The sequence below is a fragment of the Diachasmimorpha longicaudata genome, chromosome 16 (genome assembly GCF_034640455.1).
Source record: "Diachasmimorpha longicaudata isolate KC_UGA_2023 chromosome 16, iyDiaLong2, whole genome shotgun sequence".
NCBI lineage: Eukaryota > Metazoa > Arthropoda > Insecta > Hymenoptera > Braconidae > Diachasmimorpha > Diachasmimorpha longicaudata.
The window spans coordinates 5694411-5707721 of record NC_087240.1 but is presented as its reverse complement, the minus strand read 5'-3'; the positions used below and the strand labels follow the sequence as shown (position 1 = coordinate 5707721).

At 41.0% G+C, this 13311-nt stretch overlaps 1 protein-coding gene across 5 annotated transcripts in view; it reads left to right on the top strand.

The window, feature by feature from the left end:
• Pico (pico) overlaps positions 1–13311 on the top strand; it is an 88412-nt gene that overhangs the window by 55244 nt on the left and 19857 nt on the right. Inside the window, exon 1 of one of the 5 annotated variants that reach the window (XM_064135828.1) lies at positions 10697–11174. The exons of the other annotated variants lie outside the window; for them this stretch is intronic. Coding sequence (XP_063991898.1) covers positions 11130–11174 — 45 coding nt within the window. The 5' untranslated portion in view covers positions 10697–11129. Of the gene's footprint in view, positions 1–10696; positions 11175–13311 lie in introns of those variants that run through there. 5 annotated transcript variants of the gene reach the window in all.

Here is a 13311-nt window from a genome sequence, read left to right as displayed (position 1 = left end):
ACGCGGTTAAATTTAAATTTAAATTTACTTTTAAATATATGTTTATAAAATTTTTATTCATCCTGAAGATTTGTTTAAGTGTCTCTTGATTTTATTCTTAACAAATGCCACTTAATATGACAAAAAACTTCAGAATTTGCTCCCCCAAACAAAAATAGTTCATTTTAGAGATTGATCGTTAAAAATTGCCACCTTTATTACCTCTTTCACTTGAAATTTCCGTAGTAATTTCCCTGAAGAACACGAGTGAGGAATCTTTTATCCATTACTTTCCCATAAAATGTCATAAACATTCGAATTAATGCCGGAACAGACTTGACGTCTGCTTTACGGTTAATAAACCGTTTATATTACCCGGTGAAACGTATCGTAAAGAACCTGACGCTCTAAATTTGGATTAACGCCCCAAGGAGATGAGGAAAGTGAAGGAGAAAAAGGGGTCGGTAAGATGTCAGGTATACGGTGTCCTTTTCATTACGTCGAGGATAACTCTACTGGAAAACACCTCCATTATAATATCAGATCAATTCCATTTATGTTGGAAATAAAATCAGGAGCGATTGGAGTTTTAAAATTAATTATTAAATATTCGTCTAAAGAGCCATTTCCCACTGACTAAAGTACCTCTCCCCCTTTTAAAAATGTAGCCGTGCGTTTGTTCACATTTATTTACTGAACCGTATCCATTTAACTTTTTAAAAAAGCGATGAACTCAGCCCGATAATTTGTTATCGTTCATCAGCAAACAGCCGTCGCCCGGCTTTAAAATTCAAAAATTCAATGACTCCTGCAGACAGACCTGATAATCATCCGGTACTACATCTTGTGTCAATGTTCCCAAGTTAGCATTTGGCTTTCGGTGGGAAAATTTGGTGAATCGTATGCATGAACAGCGTTTGGCGCGTGCCAATGCATAAAATTCTAACCCTCGAGAGCACGCAAAGCCCATCCCCTTTCTTCCACGGTCAATAAAAACTTTGGATACGAGAGAACCTGACACGCAACCCCTCGAGGGTCATTTTCCCGATAGTTGACAGTCGGTACAGCAGGTAACGGCCGCACTGGGAGACTTGTAAACTCACCCTGTGAGAATATTGCCGAAACGGTACCTTCGGGCTATTGGAATTATGGAGTCTGGTTACTCTATTACAACAGCCAACGTTAATTGAAATTTTCGGGGGTTGAAATTCATGGCTTCCAATACACTTGAGGGCGAAAGAGGTGAGGGTAGGGGCTGATTGATTGGCATCGTTTAAACGGCAAATTGAAAAATATTCTCATGGGCTCCCTCTCTCCCTCCTTCGAGCCTCCATTTGTTATTCCCCTTCTTTTTATTTCTTCGGAATTAATAAATTCAGGAGCATTTCGTTATTGGATTCCCAAAATTTTTGTCTTTTTCTTCAACAATTTGCAGAGGCAATTTCACTTTTCATCTCTCTTTCACTCCATCTCTTGGAAATTACCATAAAAGTAACAATTTCACTAATTCATCCGCAGTCCCATAATGAATTACTCCCATTACCAATCTTTCTCCAACTTCTCTCCTCCCTTATCCTCTGGGGTATTTATGCCCCCCATAAAAGACCTGGAAGTGAAAAATGCCACCACCCAAGTGCCCGTCGGCATCGTTCATTTTAATTTCACCTACAGTCGGACATTTCAAGGGTTCACGTGAACTTTTCGGCATTTTTTTTACTAATGTAAAGTATCGAAGGCCACCCTGAGTATGCGAGGGACCAGGAAAGTTTTCGCTTCCACGATCAGGGAGTTTTCTCTTCATGTTCGACCGCTTTTTCAACGATTCAAAAAACCCCAGGAGTCGAGTCTTTATTTTTCAGCGGGAGGGCGGGGGGTAGTGAGGCTTTGTAGGCTGAGGATGGCAATGAAGAGGGTCACACTGAGAGTAACACGATGTCTTTTAAGACCGCAGGATAGCCGAGGAGGCAGTCGAGAGAAGGTTCGCTGCTGGAGTCGGTGATCCTCGGACCACCGCAGATGATTCATTCACTGAAATCGGTCGAGTTCATCTCGGCATTTCACTTTGACGGGGACCGAGTGACGTAGACACACACGGAGATGAACAATTCACAATAATAATTGACAAGAATAATTATAAATAAGTTTTTGCGGAAGTCCACAACGAAAGATGAAAATTTGACCGAAACGAAACGTACCATCGCGAGATTTTTCGGTAAAAATTAATTACGATAATTTAATTATCGCAAATCAATTAATTAATTGGTTACTCAAGCCCTGGGCTATCAATTAATACTCCAGTTAAACATTTTCCATTATTAATTCATTTTTCTTTCGATTAGTTCCACAAATATTTGGGCGATATTTTTTTTATTTTTCAATGGACATATTTTTTTTTCACGCTTTGATAAATAATTTAATCGACATCTGATGGACAGTTTAGTATTTCTGGTTTGGTGTGTTGCATTGGAATTAATGAAATGTCAGAACTTTTCAATGGGAAGTGATTGAAGTTTCTGGACGTGGGATTTTCATGGGGAATAATTCATGGATTTAAGTCGTTTGATTCGGGGGCTGTCGTTTCCGATTAAGACTTTAGAATGTTAAATCTCCGTGAAGTTTATTGAACATTTACAGTAAATTGTGATCAAGGAAAATTTTTCTCAGGTTTGGCATACAGCAGAGAAAGTCGCTGCCGGAAAAATAAATAAATTATTAGTATTAGAAATTATTAATGACTATTTTCCGGAAGTGACGGTGAAAATATTATAATTAGACCATGAAATTTGGAATGAGCTCGAGTTTTCCCGATTGAGTCATTGTCGATTATTCTTAGACAGCCTAGGAAGCTCTTGACTCACAATAATCCTACCTCCATAAGCCCTCAGCATCGCTGATACAGCCGTCACATTGAAAAATGTTCTAGGAACGCCGGAAATGGTGAGCAACATTTTTGCACCGGCTAAAACGTCGTAAAATCTAGGAATTAAGAGGTCCCGCGGAATAGTCATTTGCACAGTATTAAAAATACGGTTTCATTGGCAGCGGGAAATGACTGGCGAACGAAATGGGATTTTATTTTTTGATGGTGGGCTTTTACGAGTGGGCGGTTCAAGTGAATAAATAACTTTTGAAAGTCCTCACTTTTCTCCCCGGGGCCAATGTCGCTAGAAAGCCGTAAATGCATAGAAATAAATGTCAAGGGAAATGATACCAACTCTGGTGAACTCAATGGATATATTGATTGAATCAGTTTGTGTGAGCACTTCCAATTTATTATGTAAAAAATTAATTTTATCAAGTCCTTTTTTGTGGAGGGAATTTAGTACTCCGACAAATCTCCCTCAAATTCGGAGATATTCCTCCAAAATTCCGCCGAGTAATGGATCAACTCATTTGCGCAAAACATTTAATCTCGTAAAATGATTTCCATGCAAATTCATTCATTAATTTTATTATTCATCTGACTTTATCGCTCGACGACTGAATAATTTCATCAATGCCCTCGCATCGTCCATAAATCCCCCAGAAAGATCCTCAGCATTTCTCGTCGAATGAATGTACGTTTCAATGGCGGTGACTCGTACTTGAATCACAGTGTCAAGAATATCTTGACTGGACTCATGTAAATGCACTGAACGCCTGCATCTCTCCCCATGTCGAGTAAATATAGAGCCGGTTTCTCCACAAGTCACTGGTGCTAATCTTGGAAGGCGTCAGCTGTGCACTTCGTTCTCCGATTATCCTCGATATTTATTCAAATTCGATATTGTTAACTCCCCTCCGGAAATACCAGTGGTTTTTAATATCTATCCCAACCCCTTTAATTAGAAAATTACCCCAGCGTTGTAGGTAATACGAGTCAACATTGAAATTGAATGAATTGGCTGCCTCGAAGGAATTTAATCGACCCACGTGTTTATCTCATTTTAATAGCGCGAATTATCGCGTTGAAAGATTGCTGGCTGAATTCCATTAAAAGTTTCGCAATTTTAATTACGTTAGTTCAATTAATTCGCTGTTGGGTAGAATGGATAGGTGAATAAAATACATCAGAATGCTCGCCACAAGCCGCAAATATTTTTTCACTAGAGAGTTTCTATATAGACATTCAATAATAATAACTACTATTTTTATAGTTCTTCGTTTTATAATTAAGAAAATACTGCATTGCCCGATGCGATGATTATCAATTTTTGCTGCCATCCTATACATGATTGCACTCTGTCTGAGGAATGTACCTCGAAACAAGTGACTTCATTTATCGAATCGAACCAGCAAGCGGAAACAGATAGAAGAAAGCAGGAAACTGGCGCCAGTGCGCGTCAATATTATAAATAGACACTATTTTGTCTCAGTTTCTATAGAGCCTCGACACCCAGGAAATGAAGGAATCCCCCACGATTTATTTCACATCGTTATTATACAATCTTTGAATTTATTATATTTCCATAGTATATGTGCGAGCCTATCGCATGGGAATCACCGCATATTGCGCCTCAAAAACATCTGGTGTGACAATAATTGTTTTATCAAACCATTGTCCTGACCATCATCGGGGAAATACGTCATTGTATCGTTATCGTTTCGTGGAATTTCGTACAAAATCGAAATTCCCAAATTTCCGGGATTCACTGCTTCCATTCAGTCGCAAAAAGTTCAACAGTCCTTTCATTCACTAAATAATCTCCATATATCAAGCAATTATGTCCCCCATTCTTCCCAATAATCCATTTAAATCCAAAACGAATGTGATTTCGCTGTTCCGTCACTCTCAATATCCATCGGCTTCTAAAAAGCCCCGGAATTGCCCTAAAACATGATGATTGATGATGGCAGCTCTCTAAAAGGCCTTCGAACTTTGCGTCCGTGACCTGTATACCAACCTGAGAGGACAGCCAGCCCTCTCACCACCTCCCACCCACCAGAGACAGCCGGAAATGCAAGAACTTACACAATACCTGATCGATGGTTTTTTCCGGGCAAAGATTCACCACCGGTTCAATATCCTGACTAACATCCTAGGACAATTTCACCAGACCTTGACACTGAATCTACCTTAAAAGCCCATCGTCACTTGAAGGACAATCAGCCGCCGGAAAGGGTGGAATCAAAACCCGTGCCAAAGTATCCATGAACATGGTCAAAGACATCTCATTCGTCTGTTGTTTCCATTTTCAGTAGGGCTTAGTCCATCGACCAGAATCTCCAAAAAGGATCGGTAATCCAATCAAATGGGAGTGAACTTGCGGTGATACAGCTTCTGTGTACCGTAGAAGACTTAGCTATTTCGATTAGGTGTATCACGATAGGTTGGATGAGACTAAGGACAAGTATTGGAATTGAAGTTGGATGTTGCGGTGTTGGAGTATCTTGTTCCTGCGGTTACTTCCGTTTTCCATCCCCGTATCGATGGCTCGCACGTGCGAACGTGATTGGATTTTTCCTAAGTACACCCCTTCCCTCACCCCATACCCACCAGGGAAAACTTGATTGCGGTTGATGCACATATCGATCCTTTATTTTCGTATTCCGGGTGGTTGACACTACCTGGCGCAGCGTCTGCTGGGAGAAATAGGAGTACAACATTGGCTAGGGTTTTCCGATGTTGGGAGGAAAAGCCGATTGGGATGTCTTGTTGAGGGGAATAATCTGGTAGTCTTGACGAGAATCGATCCTCGATTATGTCAATGCGAGCTTTTGAGCCGTCTACAGTAATTGCGAGATGTGATGTATATTGACAGCTACAATACCCAGCAACAATTGACATCAAAGTTAATTGCCCTTTTTTGCATTCAGCCTTCCCCAGAGGAGTTCAACAAAGGGTCTGGGGCGCGGTCAATTAAAAAAAAATGAATCGACCCCTCAATGTCTCATTACCCGCTTCCTGTCGCCGGGTATTACGCACTTTCTTTATGACCTGGCTAACGACCATTTTTCTCATCTTATCTTTCAGCGTTTGAAATGAAGATGACTTTTATTTTTGGAGGGCTTGTGTACCGCTAATGAAAGTAAAAACGAAAGCCGGGATTCTCCAGCATTTGAAATGTCTTCTGCCGACGTATGTCACTGTTGTGCGTAGTCTGGTTAATCGAATAACCGATAATGACTTCCTGTTGTCATTCCAAGGGCTTTTATAACAATTACTCCGCTATCTCCGGGGGAGATAAATCTGTTACATTTGAGAGCATTAAAGCCTCGTTGCTGGACATTAAAATGTCGATGTTATTTATCCATCTGATTATTATCGAATCGCTGATACAAGTGAATAACTTCTGCTGATCGACAAACAATTCGTCTATTCGTCAATTTCAGTTCTGGAATTAATCAGTAAATTTTATTGGTAATTTTGTTCTCTTCTGGTACTTTTTAGGGACAATTTCTCTTCGTTTATACTTTATCAAGACAAGATTTCATTTGATGGAGCTTCCAACATGCCGGTACACTGATCAAATAGAGTGTCTATGATAAATCTACACCAGATCTTGGACAATATATCACTCCATTCGCTCTCCAAAATGGGGATCAATCCCCTCGCTGGAGAAAAATTCACCCATTCGTCAATGTAACGTAACGTGGGTTTTTCCCGGCGATCGATACGCACCGAATGCAGATAAAGATAATTGCATTTTTGTTTTCTTTGATATGAGAAAAATGGAACAGAAAGGAATATGGCGGGAATGCTCCCGGAGATTTCGAGCGTCCATCATCTTTTGTTTGGTCGGTCAGTGGGCGATCTGGATTCTTATCAATGGACTCCCTCTTCTTGGAGCAAGTCCAAGAGATTGATGCGACAGCGGAAAATTATTGAGGGGCAATTGGCCTGGTCCAGTTTATCGAGAATTCTTCGGGGTGCGGTATTGTTTTTCTTTCAGATGATAAAGGCGTGATTAAAAAGTTTGGAGAGCACTTACTCGATTCATGAGCTTTGATGATAAGAGTTTTTGAGAGACTCTTTTGTTGTTTTTTTTGGCTGATTTTTCTATTGGAATTCGCGACATTTTTCTCATATTTAATATCTCATTAATTTTCTGATTATCCAATTGAATTATTCTGTAAAAATTTAGGAACATCTGCAAAGATGAAGAGCATACATCTGTCTCTGGTAAAGTCCTCTAGTATTTCCTCTCAAGTTGACCAACAATCCCAATAATGGCAAATGATCAAATACAAACAGCTCCAATTCAATAGAAATTCGTCGAAATTGCGGGCACTGCCGGTTCCATTGTGGCATTTAGGAATTCCGGAAGTCGGCCTTCATCGAGCCGGTACATAGAAGCGGAAAAGGGGGTAAAAACCGAAATAGGGTGCCTACACATGAGATCAGATCAAATTCGAACTGGGATACGTCAGTCAGCCTCATCTCTCTCACTTCGTCGGTTACAAGTGATAAAGTCGCACTCGTACGTCGGTATACATCAAAGTGCGTCCACCATTTCCTGGCCAATCTCTTCCGTTCTGATCTCTCTTTCTCTCTCCACTGACAGCCTTGATAATCTCCAACACCAGCCCGCTCCAATCTTATTTTCATTTTCCTCTCCAACTGGACAAGACAGGAGAGAAAATATCAGTGCACATGTCTTGTGCGGGGGAACTACCGTAGGGGGGAGGGCGCTGGGAATGATAAGACATGACTGCCTGCAAATAGTTCATGCATACGAAGGGAACAGCAATGCGTCATGTCAGTTGCACGAGGACAAGTCTCTCTTGCATTTCGTAACAAAAAATCATACGTGCGAGCAACGTAAATAGAAATATTTGATATTTTTCATTTGTCTTATTTAAAAATTGAAAAATATCGAAATATCTTTTTGAACTCGCAGGAATTCTGAAAAATCTCATTTTTCATTGTTCCTCCTCATGTCCGGGTTACACAGCTAGTAAAGAAATACAAGAGAAGGGAATGCATCGGCGAGTGTCACTGTTGAGTGTCTGGAACACTCGATTTGGATGTCGCAAAATCAAATATTCGCCCTCTTGAGTCAGAATCAAATATTCTTGCCATTGAGGAGCAAAGAAAAGTCGGAGAAAGGGGTTAGATCCTCCGGGAATTGAGAAAGAGAAAATTTTCCCTGGGGCTTTCGATCTTTCAACCCCCTGTCAAGTGGTGAAACCCCTCCTGGCCTATTGTCGATTCGGTTCTCGGGGACTTCCTCTTACCTTGTCTGGAATGTTCACAATGGTATTCCCCCGAAAAATACTCCGGGTAAATATTTGCATCTCTACTTTCATGAACTGAAAGCGGTGAATATTTCAGATGCGCTATTTAATACGTGAATTGATGTGAATCGTTCACTCTATCTGTTGTCATATTTTTGCCAGCTTCGTGAATGATTGTGACAATCCTCGAGATATTTTTCAACTAAAGAACTCCATTAATTAAAAACAAATCACTAGGGGATCTGCAATTGCAGAATAAAATCCTCGAAATTTTACAGATACTCGCAAAAATGTGAGTGATACGTATTTTTTCTTGCGTAAAAAATTGGTTCCATTCAACTTTAAAATCAATCTGAAAAATCTATTACCCCACGTCAAAAAAGAAATCCGAATTGAAAAATCAACAGTCATATTCCGAATTTTCCAGCAAACAGCAATCAAAACTCGTAGAAACCGAGCGTGCGAATAGAGCGATGAAAAAAAAACCCATGAAATTACACAATTTTATTTTGTCAAGCTCCCAATAGTCTCCCCACACACGTACCTCTTCCCCTGGCATCCTGAAAAAACTCAACTAGCTAACGGAAAAACTCGTTTCGCATATAAATGACACGTGGTAGTCACTAATGGTTTGTCTACTGCACCAGAAACGTGAACGTCAAACATGGCTCTATTTCGCACTTTGCATCGTCTCTTTATTCCGCCATTTCGTTCGCGTGTGTGTTCACAATTGACGAATACACGATTGAAAAAATTTCCTCCCCCTTTTTTTTGCTTTTTTCTTGCTGCAGTACCTCCGTTTGCCCATCTCCCATATTCCAGGCATCGCGGTGCTCCTCAATTTCCGGCAATTTCTCTTTTTTCCGAGTCGAAGGAAATTTTTTTTTCCGCGTTGTTTTTCGCTCGTCTAGACTCATGCTTGGGCGAACTTTTCTCGTCACGTCGAAACCGCCCTCCGTCAGCCGGGGGAACTGGCGATGTGACGGCTGGTGCAAGGAGCTCTCGTGGACGAGTGGAAATGATGGCTAAGGAGAAGAAGAGTTGGTCTGCTGGCATATTTATAGGCGAGGAGTGAGTGAATGAGCGGTGGAGCTGTGATTTTTGGATCTTTAGTATATCTTTCGGCAATATTTCCTGGCTAGATCCTTTTTCCGAATTTTTTTTACAACTGCCCTCCAGGGAAATAAAGCCCTCACATAACCAGAGGGATATCCCTGTCCTCCCTGTGGCTAACCACCTCATTTTCGTGTATATAAAGTTTCTTGTTTCCTGAGGAGAATTTAAAGTCACTAGACGACACTCTGCAACAATAACACGAGCAAAACTGCTGAGAGTCGAGTCCCAGCCATCGTGTGCAATAAAGAACTTGAGTTAATTGCACTCACTGTTGACTATTCATTCCAACGTGTACATTGGGTCCCTCTTTGCTCCGTTAATTGTGTTTTTGCAGAGGAGCAGGGAAAAAAAATATCGTTTGATAATTTTAGTTTTGACACCGACGCTGCGGAATTTTCCTAATGCAAAAATGACAGAGGGTGGACGATGTTTTATGGGCACAGAGGGCATTATCATAATCAGGGAATGCTTTCATTTTTATGATCAAAGTTTCTTCGTGATGGAATTGTAATTTTTAATGCCGGTAATCATAAATGGTAATGGTCTCTGGTTATTCCAACGATTCAAAGTTTCCGAGCTTCTGTGGGATTTCAGTTGGCTTTAGTGAGTAATTTTACAATATGTGGGAGGAGATGTGAATTAAAATAAATTTCTTCATTGAATATTGGCAATAAACTTTTAATCCCAACAAATCAGTGAAACACTCACTCACACCACATCATCCTCCTGAAATTGACCGTTAAATCGTCTGAAAATCCCCTCCAATTTCTCGAATCCCACGTAAAATAATCTCATTGCCACCGTTCCAAAAATTACCATAACCCACCCCCTGCTCATCGATCTCCATAAAGCCTAATCTCCACGTCATTCTCCGGAGAATCTCCAGCATGTTGATGCCATCCTGGAAAGCCCGCGGGTCCCAGAGGGACTCTCGCTCCTCACTCAATCGTAGATCTCAGTTTCAGGGACATCAACTTGCATCTCCCTTTGCCATCAGCTTTTCCACTTTGCCGGGCATCGAAAAGGGTATCCATCCCATTGGATGCTGGACACAAGAGGGCCCGAAAGGGTTAGGGGATTGTCGAGAGGGAATTTGATCCATGGACACCTGGTACAGGACAATTTTGATCCGCTCCGAGGTGGTACTCCCTATTTTGTGCTCCAAATGTCCTTCGGATAGCACCCAGTTTCGAATCGATAGCTGCACATGCGCAGCAGTATACGTTTTGTGAGAATAGAAGACTAGGTTGGCTTTTGCGCGCACGAGGGAGATGCCAGGAGGAGGAGGATAAGTTGTTGAGGGTACACGTTGAATCCCTCACGGGACAGCATCCAGTACTCGGACTCACTCCGTCCTATAACTGACTCCTGGGGGAGGGATCCAACTGTTACCGTCCGATGAGATAGTGCACGCGAAACGTCGACATTTACTGAGAGAAAGGGAGGGAAATTTTTCAGTAAAAATGACGAAACTGCTCAAGTAATTCCCGTTAAAAATTATCTTCCCGGGTTTTTGTGGGAAATTGAATAATTCATAATTCGTTTATCTCCGAACTGCATCGCGTCTCACAACACCATTGAATTCCAGAAATAAATATGATGATGAAAAACAATACAAGACATGAATTAAAAATTTCATTGGAACTGTCGTGGACCTGTCTAATAAATAAGAATCAAGAGAACATCAGGAAAATATCTTAACAATCACGACAGCTGATCCTTAAATTGCCAAACGCGAGTCAGTTGATTTCCCCTCACCCGGTTAATTACAATAAATTAAGATAAAACAGCTCTGAGTTATGGGAAAAGTTTTGCCAGTGGAGTAATCGGCTCTACGATCTGTCCCGCTGTCGGTGTATCTGCACTCGGAAAGAATAATGGACCGATTTTTTCGGTGGAAGAGCCACAAAGTTCAGGAATACGTGAGTACATGACTCCTGTATATTACTGTTGACGGTATTTTCTCTGGGTTTATGCAAAGTGAGTTTTATCCGTGAATTTGAAAATTCGGATGATGGCTTGTGCGGTGTGCAAGTTTCGCATGTCACTGAGGATTTTCGGCAGCACGTAAAGGCACTTCTTCACGTGACCCCGCACCACATGCCGGCAAAATTCGTATCTAATTGCTTTCGAAGTTGGTTTGAGACGTTTGAAGTTCCTCGGTTCAACCGGGAAAAGTTTTAAAGAGTTTGCATTTTTTTTGCGAATTTTTATGAGCAGTTCTCCGGCTTAAATAGTCATTTAGACCATAAACAATTGTATATAATAATGAGAAAAAATTTGTGCCGGTAAATAATGAGATTTAGATGGGGGAAAATGGACAAATTGACCAGGTGGACAAACTTGTACATTTCCCAGCGCGACTGGGAGATAATTCATCTGGAGGAAGTGGTTCTTCTCAGGATAACTATGTTGGACGAGTTTTTTTACGCAATCGATCCATCTTTTTTTTCCTGAGGGAAGAGAGGAAAACCCCGAGGAGACGTGTCGAGGGGTGAGCATATCTTGAGGGGGATTTCACGGCTAATACAAGACATCACTTGGCCCCGTTTTTCATACGGGGAATCATGGGGGTTTGAAGCTTGAGAATTGTCAGGAGGGATATGAAAACGTATATTCTTTCGAGGGCAATCGAAAACGTATTACTGATGTTTTTTTTATCTATTGAATGCTAACAAACATGCGACGGAGGATTTTATTTCGTTTTTCTGTGGATCTCCTCATGGAAATTTAAATCTCTCCTCAACTCCGGGTTCAATGAGGGTTGGGGATGTATTTTTTGTAGATGAAAAAGTTATTTTGGCAGAGAACAAAGTGCAAGTTTCTTTCTAAATTATTCTCTAAACGTTAGGATCCGCAATTTCTTGTATTTCCTCTGCATCCCACAATAACTTTTATTCATCAAAACCAGAGAAAACTTTTTCTTTTTAGTTTCCACACGAGAATTCATTATCCACCCCAGTGTTCTGTGATGCAAAACCATTTTTTTACTTTCAAAACTTCAGATCTTGGAGACTATGATAGTATAATGCGCTTATCTCTAGTGTCTCCAGTCAAAAAGTTTTCCCCGACTTCATTTTCACACATGAAATTCTATTCTCTGACCCTCGTGCGTAATTAGAATTTTTTTTACCCACCTTCATCATACGCTCTCCCCGGCAAAAATTTCCTCACCCCCTTCTTCGCTCGAGAGGCGTCATCCCCTTCGAATCCCTCCAAAATCCAAACTTTAGTCACTGGTCACTCGAAATATGAAAGCTTCCATCCACTGTTTCTCCAAGTGCCCCTCGAAATCCCCCTTTTCCATCAGAATTTTGATTATCCTATTTAACGTGATGTTTACATCGTTTTCCTTTTATTACGACTCCCAAAGGACGCGAAAAAATTGAATTACCGGTCTCGTCTCTTTTTTCGTGTCCTCCCTCCGCCCCCAATGCACAAGTTCTGCTCCAAATCGTCTCCGTGAAAATGCCCCATTCCCACGAGAAATGCCAGGAGGGAGAGAAACAAAGAGGGAAAAAAAAATTGGCAGAAGTCAAGAGTAAGACCTTTTCAACTCCCCTCCCATTTCCCATACGCAGACACTCTTGGGCAGTATCCCACCATCGGGGGGGGGAGGGATAAAAAATTAAATCTTCATCTTGCGGAGGACTCGGGATTGCGATATTATGTAACCACCCTATTCTCCCCCCCGCATGCTCTTTCACCCACCGCATACGACATGGTTTTGCCTCCAGTGCATAAACATTTGCTTTGAACCACACGCTAGATTGCGTCGGTATGTGTAAACCTCACCGCATTCTGGGTATCGTAAACTTCATTATAAACTAACTTGGAGGGTGCAGTTGAGGAGGAAGTTTTCAGATAAACAAGAGCTAAATAAAAAATTGCACTTTGAACTCACGAGAATTCAGGGAGAAAATGGGGGAAAAAATACGGAGCGAGAGACTTTTTTGGTAAATATTATCCTTATTTTGAAAATTCACTGACTGTGATATAACTGAAGTTATTATTAATATCACTATTAACATTGTCACTCAGGTGGAATTGAAAATGATA